The sequence below is a fragment of the Cupressus sempervirens genome, chromosome 5 (assembly GCF_028749045.1).
Source record: "Cupressus sempervirens isolate cs-2001-9-10 chromosome 5, ASM2874904v1, whole genome shotgun sequence".
In the NCBI taxonomy this organism is placed as follows: Eukaryota; Viridiplantae; Streptophyta; class Pinopsida; order Cupressales; family Cupressaceae; genus Cupressus; species Cupressus sempervirens.
The window spans coordinates 207,952,330-207,975,388 of NC_143122.1; the positions used below are offsets into that span (position 1 = coordinate 207,952,330).

Here is a 23,059-nt window from a genome sequence, read left to right on the forward strand (position 1 = left end):
AATGTTTTTTTTTTCATTTAGGGGAGATTTGACTAGTCTTGTCCAATGTACGCGCCAAAAACAACTATCCAAATAGGCATAATGAAGTTATAGAATAGATTTCAATCCAATTGCAGGAGAACATTAAATACTACTCCTCGTAGGACCCACATAAACCAAATTAAATCTCGTGACTAAAATTTAACGGTCAAACCCACATGCTAAAAATAAGACAAAAGGCAAACACGGTCATCAAATTTACACCAAATTCTAGAAGTCGGATTGAGTAAAACGTCGGCGCATCAAACATAACGAAGTCTGTAATTTGTTCAGATGTCTTCGACTCCAATTTTGTTAAAAAAATTGTTAGGGAAACGACGCGGATGATATTCGTAAATTCATTTAACCAGGAAGTTGCATATGTATTTTACAGATACATGCAGGGTATATATACATATAAAATATTTTTTATTTGCATTCTTACGCTCAAGTAGTTGCGTTTGAGCAGATATAAGACATTACCTAGACTTTAGCATTAATTTTTTGATGTGAATGGGGAAGATTCTGCAGCAAGAGAAGCCGCGGAGGCCAAATACTGGTCCGCGCTCGGCCAGAAGAGGTAATACGCTTCTGGACGATTAAGATTTCTATGTATGAATAATTTTGTGTTTATGAATATTTGTTTGGTTTGATGATTTAATGGATGTCGCGAATCGGATCCGCGAATACTGCAACATTTGCAATGTACATTGCTTAAGTGCTTTCTGGTGATCTTATTAAGCCTTTTGGGTTTCATTTTTAAACTCGTTTTTATTCGGTTAAGCATTCCTTGGGTTAGTAATATTGAAATCCTTGAGAATTTCAATTTTTTAAAATTTGTTTTCTATTTTGTGTTAATTGCGAAATGCGATCAGGATAGATGAGTTTTCATTTATGTGCTCTGTGCAATGTATGTAAACTGAAGTGCTTTTTGCGCAAACCCTAACTGTGAAATATAGGCATAATTTTTTCTTCTAAATGTGGGAGAAAATGTTGTAATAGCACAATCAAACGTTTTTAGGGATAGTTTGTACCGATGTACAAGAGGAAATATGTTGAATAGTTACTATGAATGTTTGCAGGAAAAAGCCAGTCAGCTATTATTACAGAGTCCCTTCAAAACGTATGCGAATTCAAGCAGCAGTGCATACAATATAGTATAAATGGAAAAAAAAGCCTAATAGCATACAAGAGATTGCTGCATTTTAACTTTTTTGTATCTGTGGCTTCCAGCCAAAGCATTGCAGCTTATTACTTGATATATTTATGTACAACAGACTTGTTTTATTTATTTGTTGGTACTTTGTATGAGTTGCCATTTTGAGATTCATGTCATGACTCAAATGTTTACGAGTCATAGGATCAAGATCTACAATACACATTTCAGTATGACATAGGAGACAAATCGCAATTCTTGAAGTCTGTCCCATAGATTCAATATGCATGGACTAGGCTGAAGTTTTATTGCCTCCAATTTTCTTGTACTTCTGATGCTGTATGTCTTCTTGTGGTATGGTCTTGCAATGTCGTGGGGATCAAAGAAAAAGATAACATACAAACACTGCACATTAGGATAACTGAAGTTCTAAAATAGACTTAACAATGACGAACACATAATATAACATAAATCTTGAAAACAATTGAGCTCATCTAGAAATTGTAAATTAAAAATCAGCATGCCCAAATAGGTAAATCGTAAAAACTAAGGTAGGAAGAATTGGAATAAACAGAAAAAGGATGTGGTAGAGTTCAATTTTTTAACTCTTGGCAAGTTAAGAGCATACAAAGTTCATAGAATGCAAATCAACGCTATCAAGGAATGCCTGGTTTTAAATGTAAGATGAAAAATAAATGTAGTAAGTAGTAGAGTCCAGAAAGGGAGGATTTAATAGTCAAACGAACAAACTATTCTTAAGTTGGACTATTTGAAAGCTGTAGAATATGACCAATTAAACTGAGAGTGGTCCTTTTTCAAATGTAAGAACCAAGTAAATCTATGAAGCAACAAGGTCAAAAAAAGAAGGCAAGTTAGAAACTATGAAATACCAATTATCTCTATTAAGGGGAAGGTTTCTAATAAATCTATAAGTGAACAGAGGGGTGGATAAAGAACAAATCTCTAGCTTGCATCAGAGTCAGGAGCAGAAGGAAGGCTCACATGAGAGGTCCAAATTTCCCTGTCTGAATTCTGTAGGAATTGTACACCAGGATGGAAGAAGGCAAGATGAATTCTGTTGATCTATGCTAGTTTGGTTTAAGTTTACTGCTGGTTCTCATTCTACGAGATTTGAAATTTTGCAGGGATAATGTTAGAGAAAGCACAAATTCCATTTATATTAAATGACCTTAAAACAGTTATCAGTTCTATATTTTGTCTTTTACGTATCTTTTTTTTTTTTGAATTTTTCATTTTGTCATTGTTTGTATTTTCAAATCTTCATGTTTGAAGTTATTTTTTTATGGCAAGAAAGTATGCACGGGGAATGGGACAAGAGATGCATTGAGGAGGTCCCAAAATAAAAGGGATGGCCTGGGGAAGGCATCCTTATAAGTGAAGTTGAACAATAATTTCATTAATTTTGCTGGAATATAACCAATATTTTGTAATGGGTGGCTTTAAAATATTTCCCAACCTGACTCTGGCCATATTTATAATTCGCTGCTATACAGTTTACAATATTCTTTCATTTTTCTGTATAAGGATACATTTGTGTAATTCTAGTTGTTTGCTGACTATATCGTATGATGCTATTCATTGCATTAAATTTGAGCAATATTCTTCTAGCTTCAAAATTAAGCTCTCAAGTTATATAGCATGCCTTTTCTTTTCTGAACTATCTAAGAATATACATCTTGTCACTCTTTTCATGAAAATGCAAGTCTCTTTACTTTCTTGGTTCATTGAATAATTAGTAAGATACTGATTCGTCCCCAGTCAGGTGGATTTGGAGGTGGATACGTTTGGATTCCGGATGTGTCCGGATTCCATGTGGATTCTGGCCGGAAGCCAGCCACAGGCCTCCAGATGTGGATGCATCCAAAGGCCTGTGGTTGGCTTCCTACTAGAATCCACAGGGAATCCAGACACATCCATGGGCCCAGCACCCAAAAAACTAATATAAAACGCCAAAACTTAAGTTATTATTATTTGTGTGTTCTCTAATAATCTTTCAGCAGTTGGAGATGATGACGAGAATGTGGATTTTCTTGTGACTCCTTATGATTCAGATCTCTGATGCATTTTAGTTGAATGAATCTTCAATGATGAACTAAGTTTTTAAGTTGTTGGATTCTTGAACATGACCTATTGGAACTTATTGTCAAGACTAAACTCTAATGTTGAACAAGCACCTATTGATATATCATATGAATTTTGAAATATCCTCAATTTTGATAAAGGGTGAAGTATCATAGTCATACTATCAAACGATTTTTGTATATTTCTTGCATTTCTTTGCATTTATATATTCTCACACACACACACACACACAGACATGCGCGCGCTTCTCCTCCCGCATGCACATCCACATTCTATTTTACACACACACACACACGCTTCCTCCCCGCATCCACATCCAAATTCTATTTTCCCCGTATCCTGTATTTGCTTCCGGAATCCGCTCTTGAATCCGCATCCGAATCGGTAACTTAGAATAATCATCATAGTATAATTTTTGGTAACTATATAATAAGATAGATAATGTGAAACACTGAAATGTCAATATCAACATTTTTTAATCAGTACTTAATGTTTGGTTTGCATATTGTTTATTATTTAAATCAACTACAGGTCAGTTACTGTTATATGTTTATAATATGGGTTTTCTTTTTTTTTGAAAAGAAAATTGTGTTCATCTCTGACAGGATCAAGAAGGTCAAAACAACCATTAACCCCAGCTTCAAATAACAGTGAGACACATCTGCAGGTATATTCCTAGCAGTTTTTGTCATTGAACAGGAAATTTGATGTGAAAACTCTGTAGGATTGTTCATTTTCTAATTAAATGACACAAGTTGAAGGTCCATGAATCTAATTACATTCATGATGTGGACACCATCTTTAAATCATTCCAACTTAAATTATTTACTGTGAGAATGCTTCATTTTCTCAGATAAAATTGATGGCCTTTATTTTTTCTTCCTTTGCATTTCCCTCAAGAATATCCTCACAAGCAATGTTGAATTATTCATTTTTGGCGTTGGTTCCTTAGACATGCATAATAATGATACTTCAGACTTCTTGTTAGAATGATCTGTGCTTACAGAAATAATTCCTGTTCAACCATCAGGATTATTGGATACGTTTATTTACTTTCTGTAACAAATAATTTTTTTATTTAATCACTGTAAGAATTTACAAGATTATGGAAGATGTATGACAAAGGAATACAAAGAGGACAGACCTATTGGACATGCTTATAATGATTATAGTTGTCTTCTAATGAGTGTGCTTTAGTTTCCTGTTGGTGCTTCTCTGCTATTGTGGAGTGGCTTACAAATATGAATTATATTTAGCTGTTTTTTATCCATGCTCCTCAGAGTTTCCAGTACGGGGATGTTTTAGGAGACGGGGATGTGTTTCCGGTACGGGTACGGGTCGAAGCCAAAATTTAGGGGACAGGACCTCAGGGGATGGCTATAAAATATAGGGGATTTTAAAATTTTTGTATATAAAGTATTATACTTTAGAGACATAATTCAAATATGCATATCATAACATTGATAAACCCTTCACCATAGAATCATAGATTCATAGACATTTTAGAAGATCAGTACATGGAAAATGAAAACTATCAAGATTAAAATCAAAATGAGAATATGATATATGATATATCTGAATATTGCATACAATTAGCAAAAATGCCCAAAGGATCCGAGTATGAATGCATCATCATCGTGCATGAAATCAAAATGACATAATGAAAGTAAATACTAGAAGTGTAAATGAGATGTTCAACTCCATGATAACCAAAAGCGATAACATTGATAAACCCTTTACCATAGAATCATAGATTCACAGAATTTTAGAAGATCAGTACATGGAAAATGAAAACTATCAAGATTAAAATCAAAATGAGAATACAATATATGATATATCCGAATATCGCATACAATTAGCAAAAATGCTCAAAGGCTCCAAGTATCAATGTATCATCATCGTGCATGAAATCAAAATGACTTAATGAAAGTAAATACTAGAAGTGTAAATGAGATGTTCAACTCCATAATAACCAAAAGCAATAATGTATCCAAGTATCTGCAAAGCAGAAAGCCAAATATATGCTGTCCTCTAGGAATTTAAATCTAAATCTAAATCTAAATCAAGATCACCTCTAAATCACTGGCAGGGGTAGGCAGAGGGTCCTCATCCAATGGAACACCAAGCAGCCCTGGAGGTGTGTCATCCTCATCAATCTGCAATGCATTCTCAGGATTAACATCCCAACGTAGTGCTAGAGTCTGTCGATACTCAAGACTTTGTCGCTCCTATAGTCGCAATACACTGTGAACAACCACAAGCTTCTCTGATTGTCTAGAGATAAGGTTGTTCCTCTTGACCGATTGGATGAAGCTATATGTAGACCAATTCTTCTCTGCAGTAGAGGAACTCGCAATTTGTGAGAGAAGACGGATGGCAAGACTTTTCAGCTCAGGTGCATGTCTACCGTGCCATGTCCACCATCCAATCGGGTCCCTTTGAGCTAATGTTGCTCTATCAGTGCTCACCTCTGGTCCACCAAATGTTGGACCACAAAGATTGACAAAGTCAAGCCATTGCCCCCGAATTTTTGCAGCATCTTCTGCATTATACATTTTTGAAAGGGCCTTGAAGAAGCCCTCCTTCACCTATATTTAACAAACAAAAATTTAGAAGTTGGAGTTTATAAACTTTACAAATAAAATCAAAATTTAAAAAACATATTATAAAATCAGAAATCTTAAACATAAATAAAACTCACCTCATCACTAGATGGAGGCACTCTCCCAGGCCTTGGTGCATACAATTTTGGATTGACTACATAGGCTGCCATATGAAGTGGGGTGTTCATAGTGTTCCTAGTGTTCCACCTTTTCATTACAATGGGCTTAAGACACTTCTCATAGAACTCCAAAGTAGGTTCCTTCTCTTTAATAGCTTGCTTCATCTGCCCAAGCATGCTATCAAAGGTTTCATAAATCTCTTCAAGGCTAGGAGAGTCAGTATCAACATATCTAATGCCCTGCACAATAGGGTCAATGAAGGAGCAAATGTATTTGCAAATGAAAGAAAATTGCAAGTGAGAAACATCATATTTTAATAAAAAACAGCGAGTGCTTAAATCAGAAATATTTTTATTAAATCAGTAATAACAATTATGATGTCAATTATTTAAGTTTCTTACCTCATTGTGGTCCACCAGTTCTCATCCAAGATTCTTCATTTGACAAGTCTTCCATCCGGGATGCTTGATTCATGCCATTTATTTCATTTTGCATTGACCACCATGTATTGTAAGGCCTCTTGAACCTCAAGCATCCTGCCCAATAAAATGAAGTAGCTAGCATATCTAGTATCCACAGGCTTGAGGAATTGTTTTTTGGAAAATGTCCTAAATAATGCAAGAGACATGTGATGATTGCAAATAAACATTTGCATGTCTCTAGCCTCGGACATCATAACCTTTATCCAATCAATTTTCCCAAAGTCCTTCAAGGTGTTATACAATGCATGTACACAACATAGGGTTTAAAAAATGTGTCTATAGGTGCTCTCTACTATCAATCCAGCTGATTTACACCCCCGGGATGAATAGTGACTACTTGCATAACATTTGAAGCCCCTATCTCTTCTATAGCATCCTTCAAAATCTGAATTTGGAAAGATGCATCCTTCCTTTTTTCCGAACAATCAATGGCTCTAAGAAAATAGGCCCTTGCTGCACCATTGACTTTAAAATTGATGAGTGGCCGATGTTTGATATTTGTCCAACCATCCATGATGATAGAACATCCATCGCTCGTCCATTTTTGTCTCATATCCTCTATTAGAATGTTTACTTTTGAGTACTCTTTATCAAGGATAGTGGTGCGTAATTTAGTCTCTTTTGGTGGTACAAATGATGGACCTGTTACCTAAATTTTCACTCTTGGTTAAAATTTAGGTAGAGCCATAGTTATGCCAATCACACGTGTATTTTTGTGTTTTGCCAAGTACAACAGTTTTGATAACATATAAACCAGAGAGATGAAACATTACATTTTTCAATAAGAAAGAGCATAACATAAAACTGATTCTTACAAGCTTTTTTTAGAAGTGTAATTCTTTATTGATCATATATGTTCAAATGTTTCCCACAAGCTGTGAAACTAGATAAAGAACAAATTCAATTTTTTGAATATGAAAAAATGAATACGTATGTGACAAGAAAAAGGCATAAAGAGTCATAGGGGCCAATCATTGTTTGAATGGCTGGTGATGTTGTTGTTCGCTTTGACCATGCACGCTCTGGATGCCTTGTTGCTCTTGTTCTCTTGCGTTCCAATGCCAAATCCTGCAATCGCATGAAAAGATGGAGTTAGATCCAATGGATCCAAGCAATGCCTAACCTATCTCATCATTATACCCCACACATGCATCCACATTGCCAAACCCAAACCCTGATCTGCTTTCTAACTAGTTTATCTCATGTGCGGTAACAAATATCTCAGCTTGTTAGCAAGAGACTGAAATACATTTTGAAACAATCAAGTTTTCCATCAATGAAGGGGCAAAGAAATGCACGCAGCTATCAATTGAATGGCGAGATATTTAATAATACAAAGAGTCTGTTTCAGAATCATAATGCAGTAGTACCATATTTCTAATAGGTGTTATTTTGGTCACTTAGAAATCATGGTTTTTCTGATATAAAAATGTGAAACAGTCAAAGCAAGTTACGGTCAAGTAAGCAGCAGCAAGAATCTCATAAAGGAAAAGGCTGATCAGTTCAAGAAGCCATTAAATTTCGAAGTGATGGGCAACAATTTGTTTTTTAGTAAGCATAGAGCAGAGTGATCATTTCTTTCTAGAGCATATTGTAACATGTACAGGACTCATACAGCTTTGAGGCAATTATACAAATGTTCATCTTTGGGTTGATCATAGTACGACCAAATAAACAATCAATGTGTTAAAAGAAGCACCTATTCAATGTATTGTGACAACCACCACAGAGAGAAAGCAATAGCCAAGGAACTACAGGTCTGCTGCACTTGTAAAAGAAATAGATTATTTGTGGATTTATTTTTGTTTTGCATTATTACTGGATAATTTCGATGTACTGTTTCCTTTATCAAGAGATAGCTTCTCTTCAAAGGCAATATGTATTAAGGTGAAGCAAAACTTCCATGCTATTTGAGATACAAATCAAATGGACAACATAAACACATGAATGGAACCACGATCTGTGGTTAAGAGCAGACCTTCAATACAAAAAGCAGTGATGTTTTAGGGAGTCCGTTCATAGGGCTGCATTTTTAAAGAGACCCTCTTTCATTTTATCAGGAACAAAGGAAATGAAAGATATTGTTAAAACCATGGTATGTGCCCAGATCTTCAAACATAAAGGCTGCCATGATTTGTGCTCAGATTTTCAAAGAGTAAAACATGAAGTATGTGCAGAAATGACAGTAAAACTTCCAGATTTCTACAAAAAACAAACAAAGTATGCCTCAAACATTTTTCAGACACTGCTAATAAATGCTGAAAGTGTGAATTTCTTCCAATTTTGAGCCATATAATGGCCGCAGCACACTAAGGGAAGAAAGTTAGGGCCTCTGTTGGAAAATAAAGATGTTTAAAGCCTTCTACTGGAAACCCATGAATATTTTTGAAAATGGCAGAGTTATTGAAATGTTTTAAATAACTAGAAATGCTCACCATGGCAAGAGGATGTTGTTGTTTTAAAAAGCCACAAAAGGCACACGTTTTTTGCTTCCAGGCAGCACCCAGCTTCAAGCATGAAGGAGCGAAGTTAAAAAATGATACACATCTGCTGTTCGTGCCCAAAACAAAAAAATGCAGAAAATACTAAGTTCGAGCCCTTGGAAGCTTCAACAGTTCTCTTATTTCCATTCATGGCAGACAGTTGAATCCAAAAAAAGGCCCAGAAATGGAGCAAGAAAAGGGCAGAAAATGCAAAGAAATCTCCATTTATTTTGCCGGCGAATCCCTTTGTTCTTCCCATGGTGGCTAACATTTGCAGAAGTGATGAATTACAGAGAAAAAATGCAGAAGGAAAGGGCAGAAAATGCAGAGCTCCATTTTTCTCCGCCTAACCCTCTCTTTTCTTCCCAGGGTGCTGCTCAAAGCAAGAGCAAATGAAATGAAAAGAATGAAATTCTTTAGGATTCTATTTCCATATAAGTCCATGTATCATGCATAGTGGAGAGGCTTATGTTTTTATTTATATATAAATTTAAGTTTGCTAAAGTGGTGTCTTTCCCACTTCATTCATAATTATTAATTAATGTTAATGTAAGATGATGAAATTATAAATCCTCTTATTAATGTTAATTCAAAAATTTGATAATATTTATTAACTTTTAATACATATAAAATTTATTATTTATAATACATATAAATATTTTTGATAAAATTATAATATTAATAAAAAATATACTATATTGATATTATTATTAATTGATTTAATGGTCACTAATAATATCAATATAATTAGTATTTGTTATTAATAGCTTATAAATTTGTCATTTTAATATTAAATGTATTATAAATAAACTTTTATATATTAAAAGTTAATAGATATTTTTGCCAATGACAAGGAAATGAGATGGACTTATTTGCAGTCGTTGAAGTCAGAGAGAGTTATTGCATTTTGAAGACTTTTCGGGATACTTTGAGGGATAAGATAACATTTATAAAGTGTCTTTATGATGATATTATTAGGCCATGACTTTTGAGGCCACTTGTACACTTTTTGGAGACTTCTTAGGGGCTCAAAATTGGCCTTGAAGGCTGAATTTGACCAAGGAGTGATTGTTTGCATTTGTTATGCAGTTGAAGTGAAAAACCATGAGTATGAGCTTGAGGCTCATTTCTAAGGGTTGTCAGTTTTTTTTGTAAGAGAGTTATTGTTGTGATTTCTTCTTGAATCCTTCATAGTTTGCATACAAATGGCTTTGTAACAATTATGGGAATGCTACTGTCTCACCCTTTGAAACTTCGAATAGAAGAGTTGTTTGAAGACCATTTCTGAGTTTCATCTCGTTGTATGAAAGATACTGATTTATTGTGATTCATTTGGAGTCCTAGGTGATAATCCTTAAGTTTTTTAGCATCTGCAAAATGAGTAATTTGTTATCAGAATTGTGTCATGTTTGAACTATTTCAGGAAGATTTCATTGTGTTAAGAATATCAATCTCATTTCAAATTTGGTGTATCTTCTTAGTTTTAAGTTTTAATTCTTTTATCTTTCTATCTCTTTCCCTGCCAAGTTTCAAGTTATGTTTGAAGAGAAAATAGGTGAAAGCATCTCATAGGAACCGGCCTAAAATCCGGAGATTCACTCCTATTTTGGGTAACCCACATCCTAGGAGTATTTCCATGTGTCTCAAAGTTACTGAGTTTTAAAACTCAATCAAGGGTGCAACTTTTAGAGATAACAAGACCAACAACATAAATATATTTTCACATTTGTTTATAGAATGAGGAATGAGAAACATGAAATGGTATGCCATGAGCAAAAAGAAATCTACCAATGGACTCTTCAACTCTCTCTTTTGCTTGTGTGTTAAATAAATTAGCCACATTGGTATCTCTCTTGGCCTTTCCCTTCCCTTTATTAGTAGTGCTAGTGGGAGTGAGTGTGGGATTGAATGAGGGTGTGGGTGTGGTACCTATAGGACCCCTTGATTTCAATAACTCCCCCTCCTCATACAACCTATTGGCCTCAAGTTTTTCATCATCCTTAATTTTTTTGCAACCTTTCACCCTTTGCCCACCTATCCATAAAGGATGACAATACACTCTTGTTTAGCTCCCAAAATAATGTTTCTTACATATATGGCACTCCCATTCCCTACTACCCCTCAAATTTTTCTTCTTATTGTTTTCTACTTTTGTGGCAAATTGTAGGAGAGGTTTCTTAGGGTTGAATGGACCTTTGACATTTTTTTAAAGACTTTGGAAGGGCACTCAAACGGATTAGGCATTGCATCTTCCACAGGGACATCTATATTAGGCTCAAATAAAGAATCATCCATGGCTGCCTTAGGTCTTTTTTTTGGTCTTTGTAAATGTGACACTTGAGTTTCTTGCATGGCAACATCCATGCTATCACTACTTCCCTCACTCTCACTGCTGCTCATGTTTTTGCCTTTGGATTATACAATGTATTATATTGGTGCAAGTTATGGGAAAAAAAATTTCAATGTTTCATTCAACATGCCCTCTTTATGGCATTGGGAAAAATGAAAGATGGCAACAAACAATAATAAAGCTTGAATTAATCAAAAAGAAAATAAAAACATATTTGGAATGAAGAAGAAATGAAGGCAAAACCTCCTCTTGCACCTCCAAAATGCACTCCTCTTTTGCTATTGTTGTATTCCTCTTCCTCTTCCCAACTCAAACAACTCCAAATGAAGAATACTCTTTTACCTTTTGTTTTTTGAAGCCGCATTAGGGTTCCCTTATTTTATCTCCAACACCCATGTGGGGCTTGGGGAAGAGCTGAAAAAACAATTAAATAAACTTTTTTTTTTTGCCTTTTAATTTAGCCATCATTAGGCTTGGAAAAGGGGGACGAGGTTTGCAAAAGGGGACGGTTGAGGGGCAGGAACTAAGTCCCCGGTACGGGATTCTGTGCCCCCGTTTCCTAGCATTTTTTTATGCATTTCGGGGACCGTACCCATTTTCCCCAATGTAGGACGTTACAGGGGACGACAAAACTAAGTACCCACGTCCCTGTTTTGTACACGATACGGGGATGAACCTAAAAAGGCTAGGGATGCGTCCCCATGGAACACATTTTTTATTAATGTAATATTAAATGCATGTATTCTTTAAAAAACCTATAATGCTATATAAGACAATATAAGACAACCAAACACAATATGTTCCCAACTTGACACAAATGACAATATATTTAAAAGGTCCAAAGCCACTATTCAAATGTTGCAACTAAATTGAGTTTAATGTCTCCTTTTTGAATTAGTATTTAATAGTAATAATGATAACGAATTAAAATATAAATGAATAAAAATAAATTATAAACTATAAATATGAACGAAATAAAACTAAAAATAACATAACTAAAAATTTAGTTAAGTTAAATGAATGGTCAAACGCATGAGATTAAAAGTTGCGACTTTCTCAAACATGGGATATAAAAGGAAGAAGAGAACTTCATTTGAAAGGAGGAGAGGAAGGAAGAGAAAATGGAAGGTGAAAATGAAGAAAGAACTAATAGAGAAGAAAAGAAGGATATGACTCCTTCAAAAGCCAAAAGTTATGAAGGGTCGCGACTCTTTCAAAAGGTTGTAATTATGAAAGGTTGCATCTCTTTCAAAGGGCAAACTGATGAAAGTTCATCACTCTTCGGAAGAGTGATAATTGTGAAAGGTTGTGGCTCTTGAAAAGGTCAGACATGATAAAGAGCTGTGGCTTCTCTATCACATTGGAAGATATAAAGTTGAGGGAGTTTCATTTGAGGAGGATCCAAGGTAGATCAATTTGGGGGACTAGTATATTATTCTAAAAGTAAACAATGAAAATTGGTGACTCAGTTCTTTTCAAAGGCAGTGTAATTGATTAGGTTGTGAGCTCTAAATCAAGATATAAATTCAACAATTTTTGCTCCTAAATGTAATGCATATCTTATTTTAAATTCTATAGTACTCAATAGGGGACATTAAATTGATACAACAGTAGTAATCTTGTCAACTTGCTGGACAAAACCTACTTTAACCACCATCTAATAAGGGTAAATTATTTAGTCTTTTTCTTAAGTAGGTCAAAAATAAAATCAAGTAGGTCAACATTGCATTTTTATATGTATATGCCTTTAACTACTTTAGTATCTAATATAAGCATGGCTACTCCTTTTTTATCATATGCATGCTCTTTCCATGCATGCCTTGTGTTTTCTTTATGACTGATATACTTCAACACTTTTACTCCATGAGAACATTCCTTATGTATGCTTTGTGCCTTTATTTATTGCTTCATGCCTTCCATGTGTGATGTGTATTCATGAGTATGCTTTCATGCCTTCCATTTTTGATGTGTATTCATGAGTATGCTTTCATGCCTTCCATTTTTGATGTGTATTCATGTATATTGCTTTTATGCATTTACATGTTTTGCATGTATACTTCATGCCTTAACGTACATTTATATTGCTTTCTACCTCACATAAATTGATGCCCTTTGTGTGTGATTCATGCCTTCCATGCATTCATGTGTATGATTTATGCTCTGTGTGTGTTCAATTATATGTTTTCTACCTTATATGTATGTGTTGTGACTTGCACATTCGCCCTGCCATAGATAGGGACCCCCCTTTTCTCTTTTACACCCTTAGGCTAGTTTAGGCTTGTAATTTGTCATCTTTATTTGGTTGGAGTGTTTTTATTAGCAATTTGCATTTTATCTCTATACATAGGAAAATTGGATTGTGTGATGGCTTCCCTCAAAAATAGAATTTAATAATATATAATTAAATAATAATAATGAGAGGAATAATTTTATAAAAATATAATAATATTAAAATAAAAATAATAAATATTAATGAGATGGTGTGATCATTGACTAATAAATCTAATTGTTGTTATGAAGAGGATTAGTTAGCAAGAGTTGTGTCCCATCTATTATGAATGGTTGCAATCCTTTCTAATAGTCTATCATTCAATTCATCACAGAATAGGAAAGGAAAATAATTATTTATATCTGATATTCAGATTGCATACTAACAATGCCTTTTAAAGGAAGATTAATTTTATTAAATGGCTGGTAAGTATCATATGATAGCATAGTGATATGCTGTAATTTATCAATAAATCAATGATAAATTGCAGAATATTGTATGTACATTGTATTAGGATGAGATATCTTTATTTATCTTGATATATATTAGATATATTTTTTCTTTTTGATAGGTAATGGGCCAAAGCCTGGATTAATAATATTTAATAAATTAAGTTCGAGTAGACTTGAACCCAAAGCCGCTTAGAAGAGGCTCACAATTTACCATTGTGTTGTAGGCTCTTGCCTATTTGATATATATCTAATATATTAATAAGAATACATATATAAGATATATAGATAAAATATAAATAATTCTATACAGAAATTATAATTTAATGCTATTACTATTTGATTAATAGAAGGGAAGTCCTTGATGTTACCAAGATTGGGCTTGTATAAATCAAAGTAAATGGATCTCATCCCAAGTGAGGGTAGAGGTTAGCGCCTCGTAAGTCTTTGTGATACGGACTCAAACCTATAAACTTTGAGAGAATGCATTGTTGGTTTCTACGCAACTTTGGATAACACCTACACCTTCCATCCTTTAGTTCAAATAGTAATAAGGTTGGATATGTGTTAAAGATAACTTAAATCTAATAAGATAAATAACTAATCCTACCAAGGAACACCCCAATTCAAACCTTAATTGAGAAATTTAGGATAAATTAAGTAAAGTATCATCATGCCCTAAATTTAATAGGGCAAAACACAACCAACAATTTTTTTTTTGAAAGGTAAATCAAGGGATAATACACATGTATCTATGTATAATAGATATACTCTAACGAACTACACAGAGATTGAAATCTCCAATTCATGTTTTTTAAGAACATTAGGGTATCAATGATTTGATCATGGGATGGAGGTAATACTTAGCAACTTTTAGGTATGTTGATTCTCTAACTAGGCCTTAGGTGTTAGGGTTAGGATGCTAATATTCCAAGTCAAAGTTTAGGGATACATTTTGGTTAGGTGTCAATGTAGAAGGATTCATCACTTCACCATTAAGCACAACTAATTTAGTTCATTCCATAATATATTGTTTTGTTTTCCTAATAGTGTGCACTGGACACAAGATGCGTTAGGTTGTAATAAGGTGGTAATAAGTTAATTATTATGGTTATTATTTGATTTCGAATGTTAATAGGGTTTATTACTTGCATTAAGGTTATATTGAAACTTATAAGATTTCTATGTTCACTATTATTCGTAGTGATTTGTTGTATCTAACTTTCCTTTTTCTAGCCACAAGATAACGTGTATAATTATCAACATATTCATTTTATGAAGTACTCATGATAACTTTTAGTAATTAAATCGACCACCCTCCTACAACATACTAACCACCTCACTAATCTGTAACGAACAAAGGTGAATTTACGTATTTGTTCTCTCACCTAACTTATCAGGGACTCATCCACCTCCCTGACTAACTTCTCTGCAGATTACCTATAATGTGTGAATTTAGTTAACTACTTTCTACATATCTTCTAGTTGAAGATTACCTAGGATTATAATTACGTGTTCAATATATATATATATATATAAAATTATAATTTATTCTAATTCTAACCACTATTAACAAACTAATATTAATTTAATAATTTGTTATGGTATGCTTATCACTAACTAGACTAGCACCATCAACTAGCTCGCTAATCTTAGCATTTTAACTATATGTTTTACTAACCTAGTCACGTACTGGAAATTTGCATATTGAGATCAAAATTTATTAATTTAAATCTTAAGTGCTACCACCCTAATAATAATATCTACTAACAATATCACATTTACTAATAATTAAATATAATACACCTAAAGTACAAATTACCACCTAGTCATACTATGCTTAGATAAGATATTAACATACTTCACTTCTTAACTACCCTTAACCTTTTTACCCCATTAATTACAAACATGATAGAAATCTAACCTAACCACTATTCCATAATACTTACTAAATAAAAGCTAATCCATTTATAAATCTTCATGAAATAATTAGCTCTAGCTAAATAACACTAAACACCCCATAACATGCTTAATTAATCTTTCTTATCAACCAACCTTACTCTTTTAACCTACTTGCTACTACCACTACATATGACTCATGCAATAATCTAACACTAACACTTTAATGGCTTAAGTTCGGTACTTGACTATTCCCACTTTCCTAATACTACACATGTCAACCACTAAACTTAACCTTTATTAAGGACTCCATGTTTTCAAATAATCCTAAACCCACTACTTTATCACCTACACCCCCCCCCCTTAACCTAAGACCATTCTTCTCCTTCCGAAAGGACTAAATCCCTAGGGTGAGTGCATTTTTATGTGACAAGGTGGAGGTCACTTAGGATAAGGCACTTTTTTTTTTTGACATGGCCCATTTCTCCAATTGCCTAACTAGTCTTCCTAGGTAGGACGATGATTGGAAGGATGGGACCACTATCCTCCAATCGAATTTGGAGCTTTTACTTGCCCCTCCTTAACAAAGGAAATGGTCACCTAGGAAGATTGGAAAAGGGTTTCCGACTTATGTCAGGACAAGTCTCTTCCCAAAAAAACTTTTTAGCATACACCCATAGAACTTAGAAAAAGGTAAGGTCGCTTAGGTTGATGGGTTTAGTTTAGGAAATGTTTTGTTTATTTTATTTTATTGTATTTCTTGCCATAAAGTTCTTAACACAAGGTCCTCCCTAGGTAGTTATCCCCACTAAGTTCTATTTAATATTTATATTATTATAATTATCATTATCACACACATATTTTTCTTGGACGTGACCTGTGTCATATCCCTTTTTATTTTATCTATATTTTTTTTATGGGATTCCAAGAATATTCCTTTGAGTATTTTATAGGACTGTAATGGGGAGGGATTAAATTTCTTCTCTCCATACATTTTCTAGAGAGGAAATGTGTATCTACATCAAGATTTCATTTTGTCATATGGCTTATTATTCCTATTACTTTATGAATTCTAAACCTTGTGATATGTGGAGTTATTTTATCCCATTTCAACTATGGGTTTGAGATTAGTTTGTGTGGATAATTTATGTAACTTTATATACCTCTTTAGCCTAGAAATTTATTGGGGCCAGAGGCTTAACATATACCTAGTGTCCATACAACCAATTATAAATGGTTTTCAAGATGAATATTCCTCTAAATGGGATTATTTATTTTCAAGAACATATTGAATTCAATTTCTATGCATACATAAAATCTATTAAGAAACTTAATATTTCTTTGCAGCAAGAGGCATAACTGAGAACCTTGAAGCAAAATTACCCTATTCTACATTGAACATTCATTTCATTATTTTTCTCACATGAGAGTCTAATAAGGTTTAGCCATTGTTTGCATACCAAAATCTAGATATAGACAAGAGTTGATTTACATAACTTCAATTTGAATTCTGTCAATAACAGTTATCCCCTTACTTGAAAAACTATCTCCTTTGCAATAACAACTATATACATAACCTCAACTTTCTCTTGACATATTTACAACAATGTACAATAAGAAGTAACCTCTCTCACATTTCAAGGAAACACAATGGGAGCTTGGTAACACAACATAACCAAATGATAACATGGGACAAATTGGTCTCCTTACTACACTTGGTTCTTCAACATTGCAAAGGGTACCCTAATCTCTTCAAGGAATCCATCTTCACAAACCTGCAACACAACACAAAACTTGGAACCATGGAGGCTCACCTCCCATCCTAGGCACCCACTGAGCAGGGGAAACAAGATCCAAATGGGATACACACACACACCACTTGTCAATGCATGAAAACATATCACATAACACAAAACAATCCTTTCCATGGCTTACACATTGATTCACCATTGGAATCATTGAACATAGGGTGAAGGTGTGCTTTCAAAAAGGAGACTTGCCATATCATCACATATCTGCAATAAATAATTTTCATGCCCTTTCGGGGCTTTCATAATTCAACGATTTCATGCTCTTTTGGGGCTTTCACAAAAATCCTCCAACATACTACCATTAACCATAGCCTCCTTGAATACCCATACTCCATAATCTTCCTTTCTACACCATCATTTCCTTTGTCACCCCCAAAGCAAGATATGAATGAATATGGCATACAATGGAGCCCATATTCCAAGGTTCTCAACTATATTTCAGGCCCAACTAAGCCCTTCACCCTGGACTTCTCTTCCCTTCCCAAAGGGTGATTGAAGCTCTCACAACCATAACAACACTTGACATTCAAATTAAAACCAAAAGGATTAAGAAAGAAAAACCAAGAAATTTCATGAAACACAATGCACATTCATACCACCACAACACAATACAAAGATTCACAATGGCACAACACAATACCAAAATCTGCCATCCAAAGATTCACAATGCAATGCAAGATCCCATAACAAATGCTCCATGCTTGCAGATTTACTATGCAATACTAAAAGAAAAAAATGTACATGGTTTGGAACACCAACCTTGGTCCAAGCTAAGGCAATGATTTTTGTTGTAGAGCTCCTTTAGTCCTTCTCCAAACCCTAACTGTCTCTAGACTTAGAGAGTGGGTGAACACCCCACTAGTTTGTCCAAGACTCACTAAAAAGGCCTTTCTCACTAACTCTTTTAGCAAAAACACCAAGCCACTTCCTCTTACAAACTTGCCTCCCTCTAAGTTTTCTATATTTGACTTAGTGAAAACATGGGAGAGAACACATGTGACAAGTCCATTTTCGAATTGGTGGAAGAATGCATGGTTAAAGGGGCCCCCTAGGCTGTCTAGTCACTATCATGGTCAAAATTAGGTCCCTAACATGTTATATTATCACATGGGTAGCTCATTTTCACATGAAAGACACTTTGGGACCACCTAATGACCCCTCAAAACCCTAGTCAAGTCCAAATTCGAATTCCCTTTGATTGTGACCCATCCTACCCTTGTAAAGTGGGTTTACTTAGTTATCAACAAGGTAATTAGTTTTAGGGTAAATGGCACCATGACCAAAACCCTAGGTGACATGTCATTGTTCACAAAATTCACAAGAGTCAAATAACACATAAAAGCACATTCCACTTCACCATGACATGTCCCTAATGCATCCTTATGATTAAACATTTCCATATACAAGCAAACTTACATTTACGAAGCATAATACTTTCACAACGAGGCTTTTGAATCTTCCAAAGATTCACCTTGGTTAAACTATATTCACATAGGTTTGGATCTTGTTTCATCCCAAAATTTCCATGGTTCCACTTCCTGCACATTAAATTCGAGCATTAGTAGTCCAAGGAGGTCATATAAATATATATCATAAATGCATATAATTTCAAATGTTACATAATCTTATTAACATAATTCAATTAAATTTCCTTTCCTAATCATTTCAAATAAATCATTCAAAATGTCAAAATATCAAGATCTGCATATCCTAAACCATCGCAATCAAATCAACATTTATCTGCATATCACATTAAACCATAAACCATCATTATCAAGTTAACATTTATCTGCGTATTATTACGAGGTAATTGGTAAATACTTGCTTGTTATTAACAGAGACCAAGAGGTCCATTTATACAAAAGAATAAAGCGATGTTTCTCTAGGAAACTATAAAAAAGAATAAAAATATTCTATTCTAACAGATAAAACTAAAATACGAAAGCTAACTAAAGCTAACTAGATATTTACAATAGATAACCATTAACTAATAATAAACGACTTATCTATTATTGTAATACCCTCCCTTAATGGTCAATCTATCTAGAACACCAAGCTGTCCTCTGAATTTGACAAACTTATCAAGACCAAAAGGCTTGGTGAGAATGTCTGTAGTCTGATCTGTGGTAGTAACATATTGCAGATCTATAGTCCCGTCTTCAACCGGCTGTCGTATGTAATGACAATGAACATCCACATGTTTGGTTCATTCATGGAAGATTAGATTCTGTGCTAACTTGATAACGCCTTCGTTATCAACAAATAGAGGAGTCGGTCCTGCTGGTGACATCTGCATATCACCAAGCATTCGACGAAGCCAAACAACTTCACATCCTGCCTTAACAATCCCTTTGTATTCAGCCTCTGTAGAAAAGAGAGAAATTGCCTGTTGCTTCTTGCTGGTCCATGTGACTGCACCGGATCCCAAACTAAACACATCCAGATGTGACTTTTTATCATCAATAGAGCTTGCCCAATCTGAATCTATGAACCCACTGAGTTTAGGATTAGAGCTCTGAGAGTGCAGAAGTCCATAATCTGAAGTGCCCTTCACATAACGAAGCACATGCTTTGCTTCCATCCAATGATCAACCTTAGGAGCTGTCATAAAGCGTGAAATATAGCTGATTGCGAAGCTGATATCAGGCCTAGTAGTAGAGAGGTAGATGAGGCTACCTACTAGTTGCCTATATGTAGTATCATCAACAGAAGGAGGATCGGACTTTGCTGATAACTTGAGACCTTTCTCCATAGGTGTAGATGTAGGTTTGCACTCCTGCATTCGGAATTTGTCTAACAAAGCCCTGGCATATTTGGATTGAGAGATGAATATACCAGAAGACTATTGCCAAACTTCAACACCTAAGCAATAATGCATGAGTCCAAGGTCAGTTATATCAAAAGATTGGCATAAGTTCTGTTTGATTCCTTGAATCAAAGATGCTGAACTGCCAGTGATGATCAGATCATCCACATAGATAACCAAAAGGATGATGTCACTGTCAGTAGTTTTGATGTACAAATTTGAGTCTGAAGAACTCCTCTTGAAGCCTTGATCACTGAGGTACTTATCAATCTTGATGTACCATGCCCGAGGGGCTTGCTTCAAACCATAGAGAGCTTTTACCAATCTGAAAACCTAATGGTCTTTATCAGCAACCTTGAAACCAAGAGGTTGTGTCATGTAGAACTCTTCATGGAGATCACCATTCAGGAAAGCACTCTTTACGTCCATCTGATGGACCTTCCAGCTAAACTGAGCTGCCATGGCTAGGACTAATTTAATGATGCTCATCTTTGTAGTAGGAGCAAAGGTCTCCTCATAATCAATGCCCTGACGCTGAGAAAAGCCCTTGGCCACTAAACAAGCTTTGTACTTATCCAAAGTACCATTTGATTTGTATTTGATTTTGTAGATCCGTTTGTAGCCAATGCGTTTCTTCCTTGGTGGAAGATTAGAAAGGACCCAATTGTTGTTCTTCAGCAGGCTTTGGTGTTCAGATGTCATGGCCTGTTCCCACTCTGGAATTCCTTTAGCCTCGGAATATGTTTAAGGTTCAAACACACTGTGAATGTTGGCCATAAGAGAAAAGCTAACAGAATTTGTAGTTTTGCTATTTTTCCGAGCAGTTCTCCCATCAATGAGCTCATCATCACGAAGATCAGCAAGTGTCTTAGCCCACCACTTAGGCCGGATAGGAGAAGGATCAACAGTAGTACTAGGAGAGGCTTGATCAGCAGGATCCTCATCAGAAGAAGATGGATCAAACTCAGGTGAAGTATCTAGAAAGTGAGGTGATCCTGTAGGAGAAGCCGAAGGTGTTTATATAGGTATCATTGGAATAATTGGAGCTGCAGGAGCTACTGGAGCTCTCCCATTAGGTGGACCTAATGGAAGCTGAACTCCCAAATCATGAGCCTGCATAGGCTGGTCTGTTGGATCAAGAACAGGAGAAACATGCATGAATGGTCCTTGTTGCTCATCAAAGACTACATCATGGCTGTATATGAGACGAGATGTCTCAACATCAATCAGGCGGTAGGCTTTGTGAAGACTGTTATATCTAGCAAGTGACTCTTGGCATCCAACTTGGTGCGCGAAGCATCAGGGATCCAAACAAAAGAAAGAGAGCCAAAAACCTTTAGGTGACTGATTCTGGGCTTGCGACCTGACCGAGCCTCTTCCGAAGTTTGATTGCCACTGTGGGTGACCGGTTTAATAGATAAACTGTAGTGTTAACTGCTTTTGCCCAAAATTGTTTCGGAACATGTCTGTGTTCAAGCATGGAACGAGCCATCTCGGTGATTGTCTTGTTCCGACGTTCAACTACACTATTCTGTTGTGGTGTGTGGGGTGTGGTTAACTGGTGTTGGATGACATGTGTATCCAAGAAGTTGGAGAAAGCATTAGAGCAAAATTCCCCCCCATCGTCTGATTTAAGAGTAATAATAGATTTCCCAGACTCTTTTTCAACTAAGGGTTTAAACCTCTGAAATACAGTAAATGCATTTGATATCTTTTTAAGGAAATACACCCACATTTTTCTATTGAAATCATCTACAAACAACAAAAAATACCTGTACCCAAGAACAGAAGGAGTGGCCATAGGGCCATAGATATCGACATGAACAAGCTAAAGTACCTGAGAAGCTCGCTAAGAATTGCCACTAGGGAAAGGTGTGCGATGTTGCTTCCCAACCTGACATGCGTCACAAACTCCAAGGTGCTATCTCGAGCAAGCTGTGAGAGATAATGCACATTTAAGTGCCCATATCGCTGATGCCAAAGTGAGCTGACAGAAGATTGCCGAGCAGCCATAGCTAAGTCCTGAGAATCACTAGAATCAGTAAGTCTGAAAAGACCATGATCCAGACCTGCTGCAACAATAGACGTAGTTGCTCGATCAGTGATGGTGCATTGATGTGAACTGAAGGTGACTGCCAAGTGTGGAGAATGTCGTAGCAACTAACTGACTAAGAGTAGATTTAGTTCCATCCCTGGAACGTAGTACACATAAAGGAATATGAGATTCCTCCCAACAGACTGAATCTAAATGTTTTCTTTACTGACAATTGTGTACTCTTCACCGCCACCAAAAATAACAGAATCTGAATAAGGCTAGTAGTCAGTAAACTAGTCTTTGCGGTGAGTGAGAGGCACCTGAATCAATGTACTAGGCAGATGACTTCACATGATCTGCAAGTCCTTTAGCCATAAAGGCATAGAAGGCAGATTCTGCCTGCTCAGTGTGCTCTACACTGTTTGCTTTAGGTTGCAAACCTGATTGCTTAGACTGGGCAGCTAAGCGTTTCCAA

The 23,059-nt window shown here is 35.3% G+C and overlaps 2 protein-coding genes across 8 annotated transcripts in view; one reads left to right on the plus strand and one right to left on the minus strand.

The window, feature by feature from the left end:
* The first annotated feature begins 239 nt into the window (after positions 1-239).
* Positions 240-23,059, plus strand: part of ASHH1 (SET domain group 26) — a 103,461-nt gene continuing 80,641 nt past the window's right edge. Inside the window, exons 1-3 of one of the 7 annotated variants that reach the window (XM_089829169.1) lie at positions 240-423; positions 541-598; positions 3,860-3,944. In XM_089829169.1, the coding sequence (XP_089685295.1) occupies positions 363-423; positions 541-598; positions 3,860-3,944 (204 nt within the window). In that variant the 5' untranslated portion in view covers positions 240-362. Of the gene's footprint in view, positions 424-540; positions 599-3,859; positions 3,945-23,059 lie in introns of those variants that run through there. The other 6 variants (XM_089829164.1, XM_089829165.1, XM_089829167.1 and 3 more) reach the window with 6 other exon arrangements.
* LOC149555146 (uncharacterized) lies at positions 5,335-6,295 on the minus strand. Its single transcript, XM_089833651.1, has 3 exons — positions 5,979-6,295; positions 5,746-5,865; positions 5,335-5,505 (listed from the first exon to the last, which is right to left on the minus strand). Exons 1-3 carry the CDS (start codon positions 6,174-6,176, stop codon positions 5,335-5,337), a joined length of 489 nt encoding a protein of 162 aa, XP_089689777.1. The 5' UTR covers positions 6,177-6,295.

Excerpts from the sequence above, each read along its gene's own strand:
- LOC149555146 (XM_089833651.1), bottom strand. The coding sequence starts at position 6,176 with ATGCTTGGGCAGATGAAGCAAGCTATTAAAGAGAAGGAACCTACTTTG. Across the intron at positions 5,866-5,978 it reads TGCCTCCATCTAGTGATGAG|GTGAAGGAGGGCTTCTTCAA; the intron begins GTGAGTTTTATT and ends TGTTAAATATAG. Across the intron at positions 5,506-5,745 it reads CAACATTTGGTGGACCAGAG|GAGCGACAAAGTCTTGAGTA; the intron begins GTGAGCACTGAT and ends TTGCGACTATAG.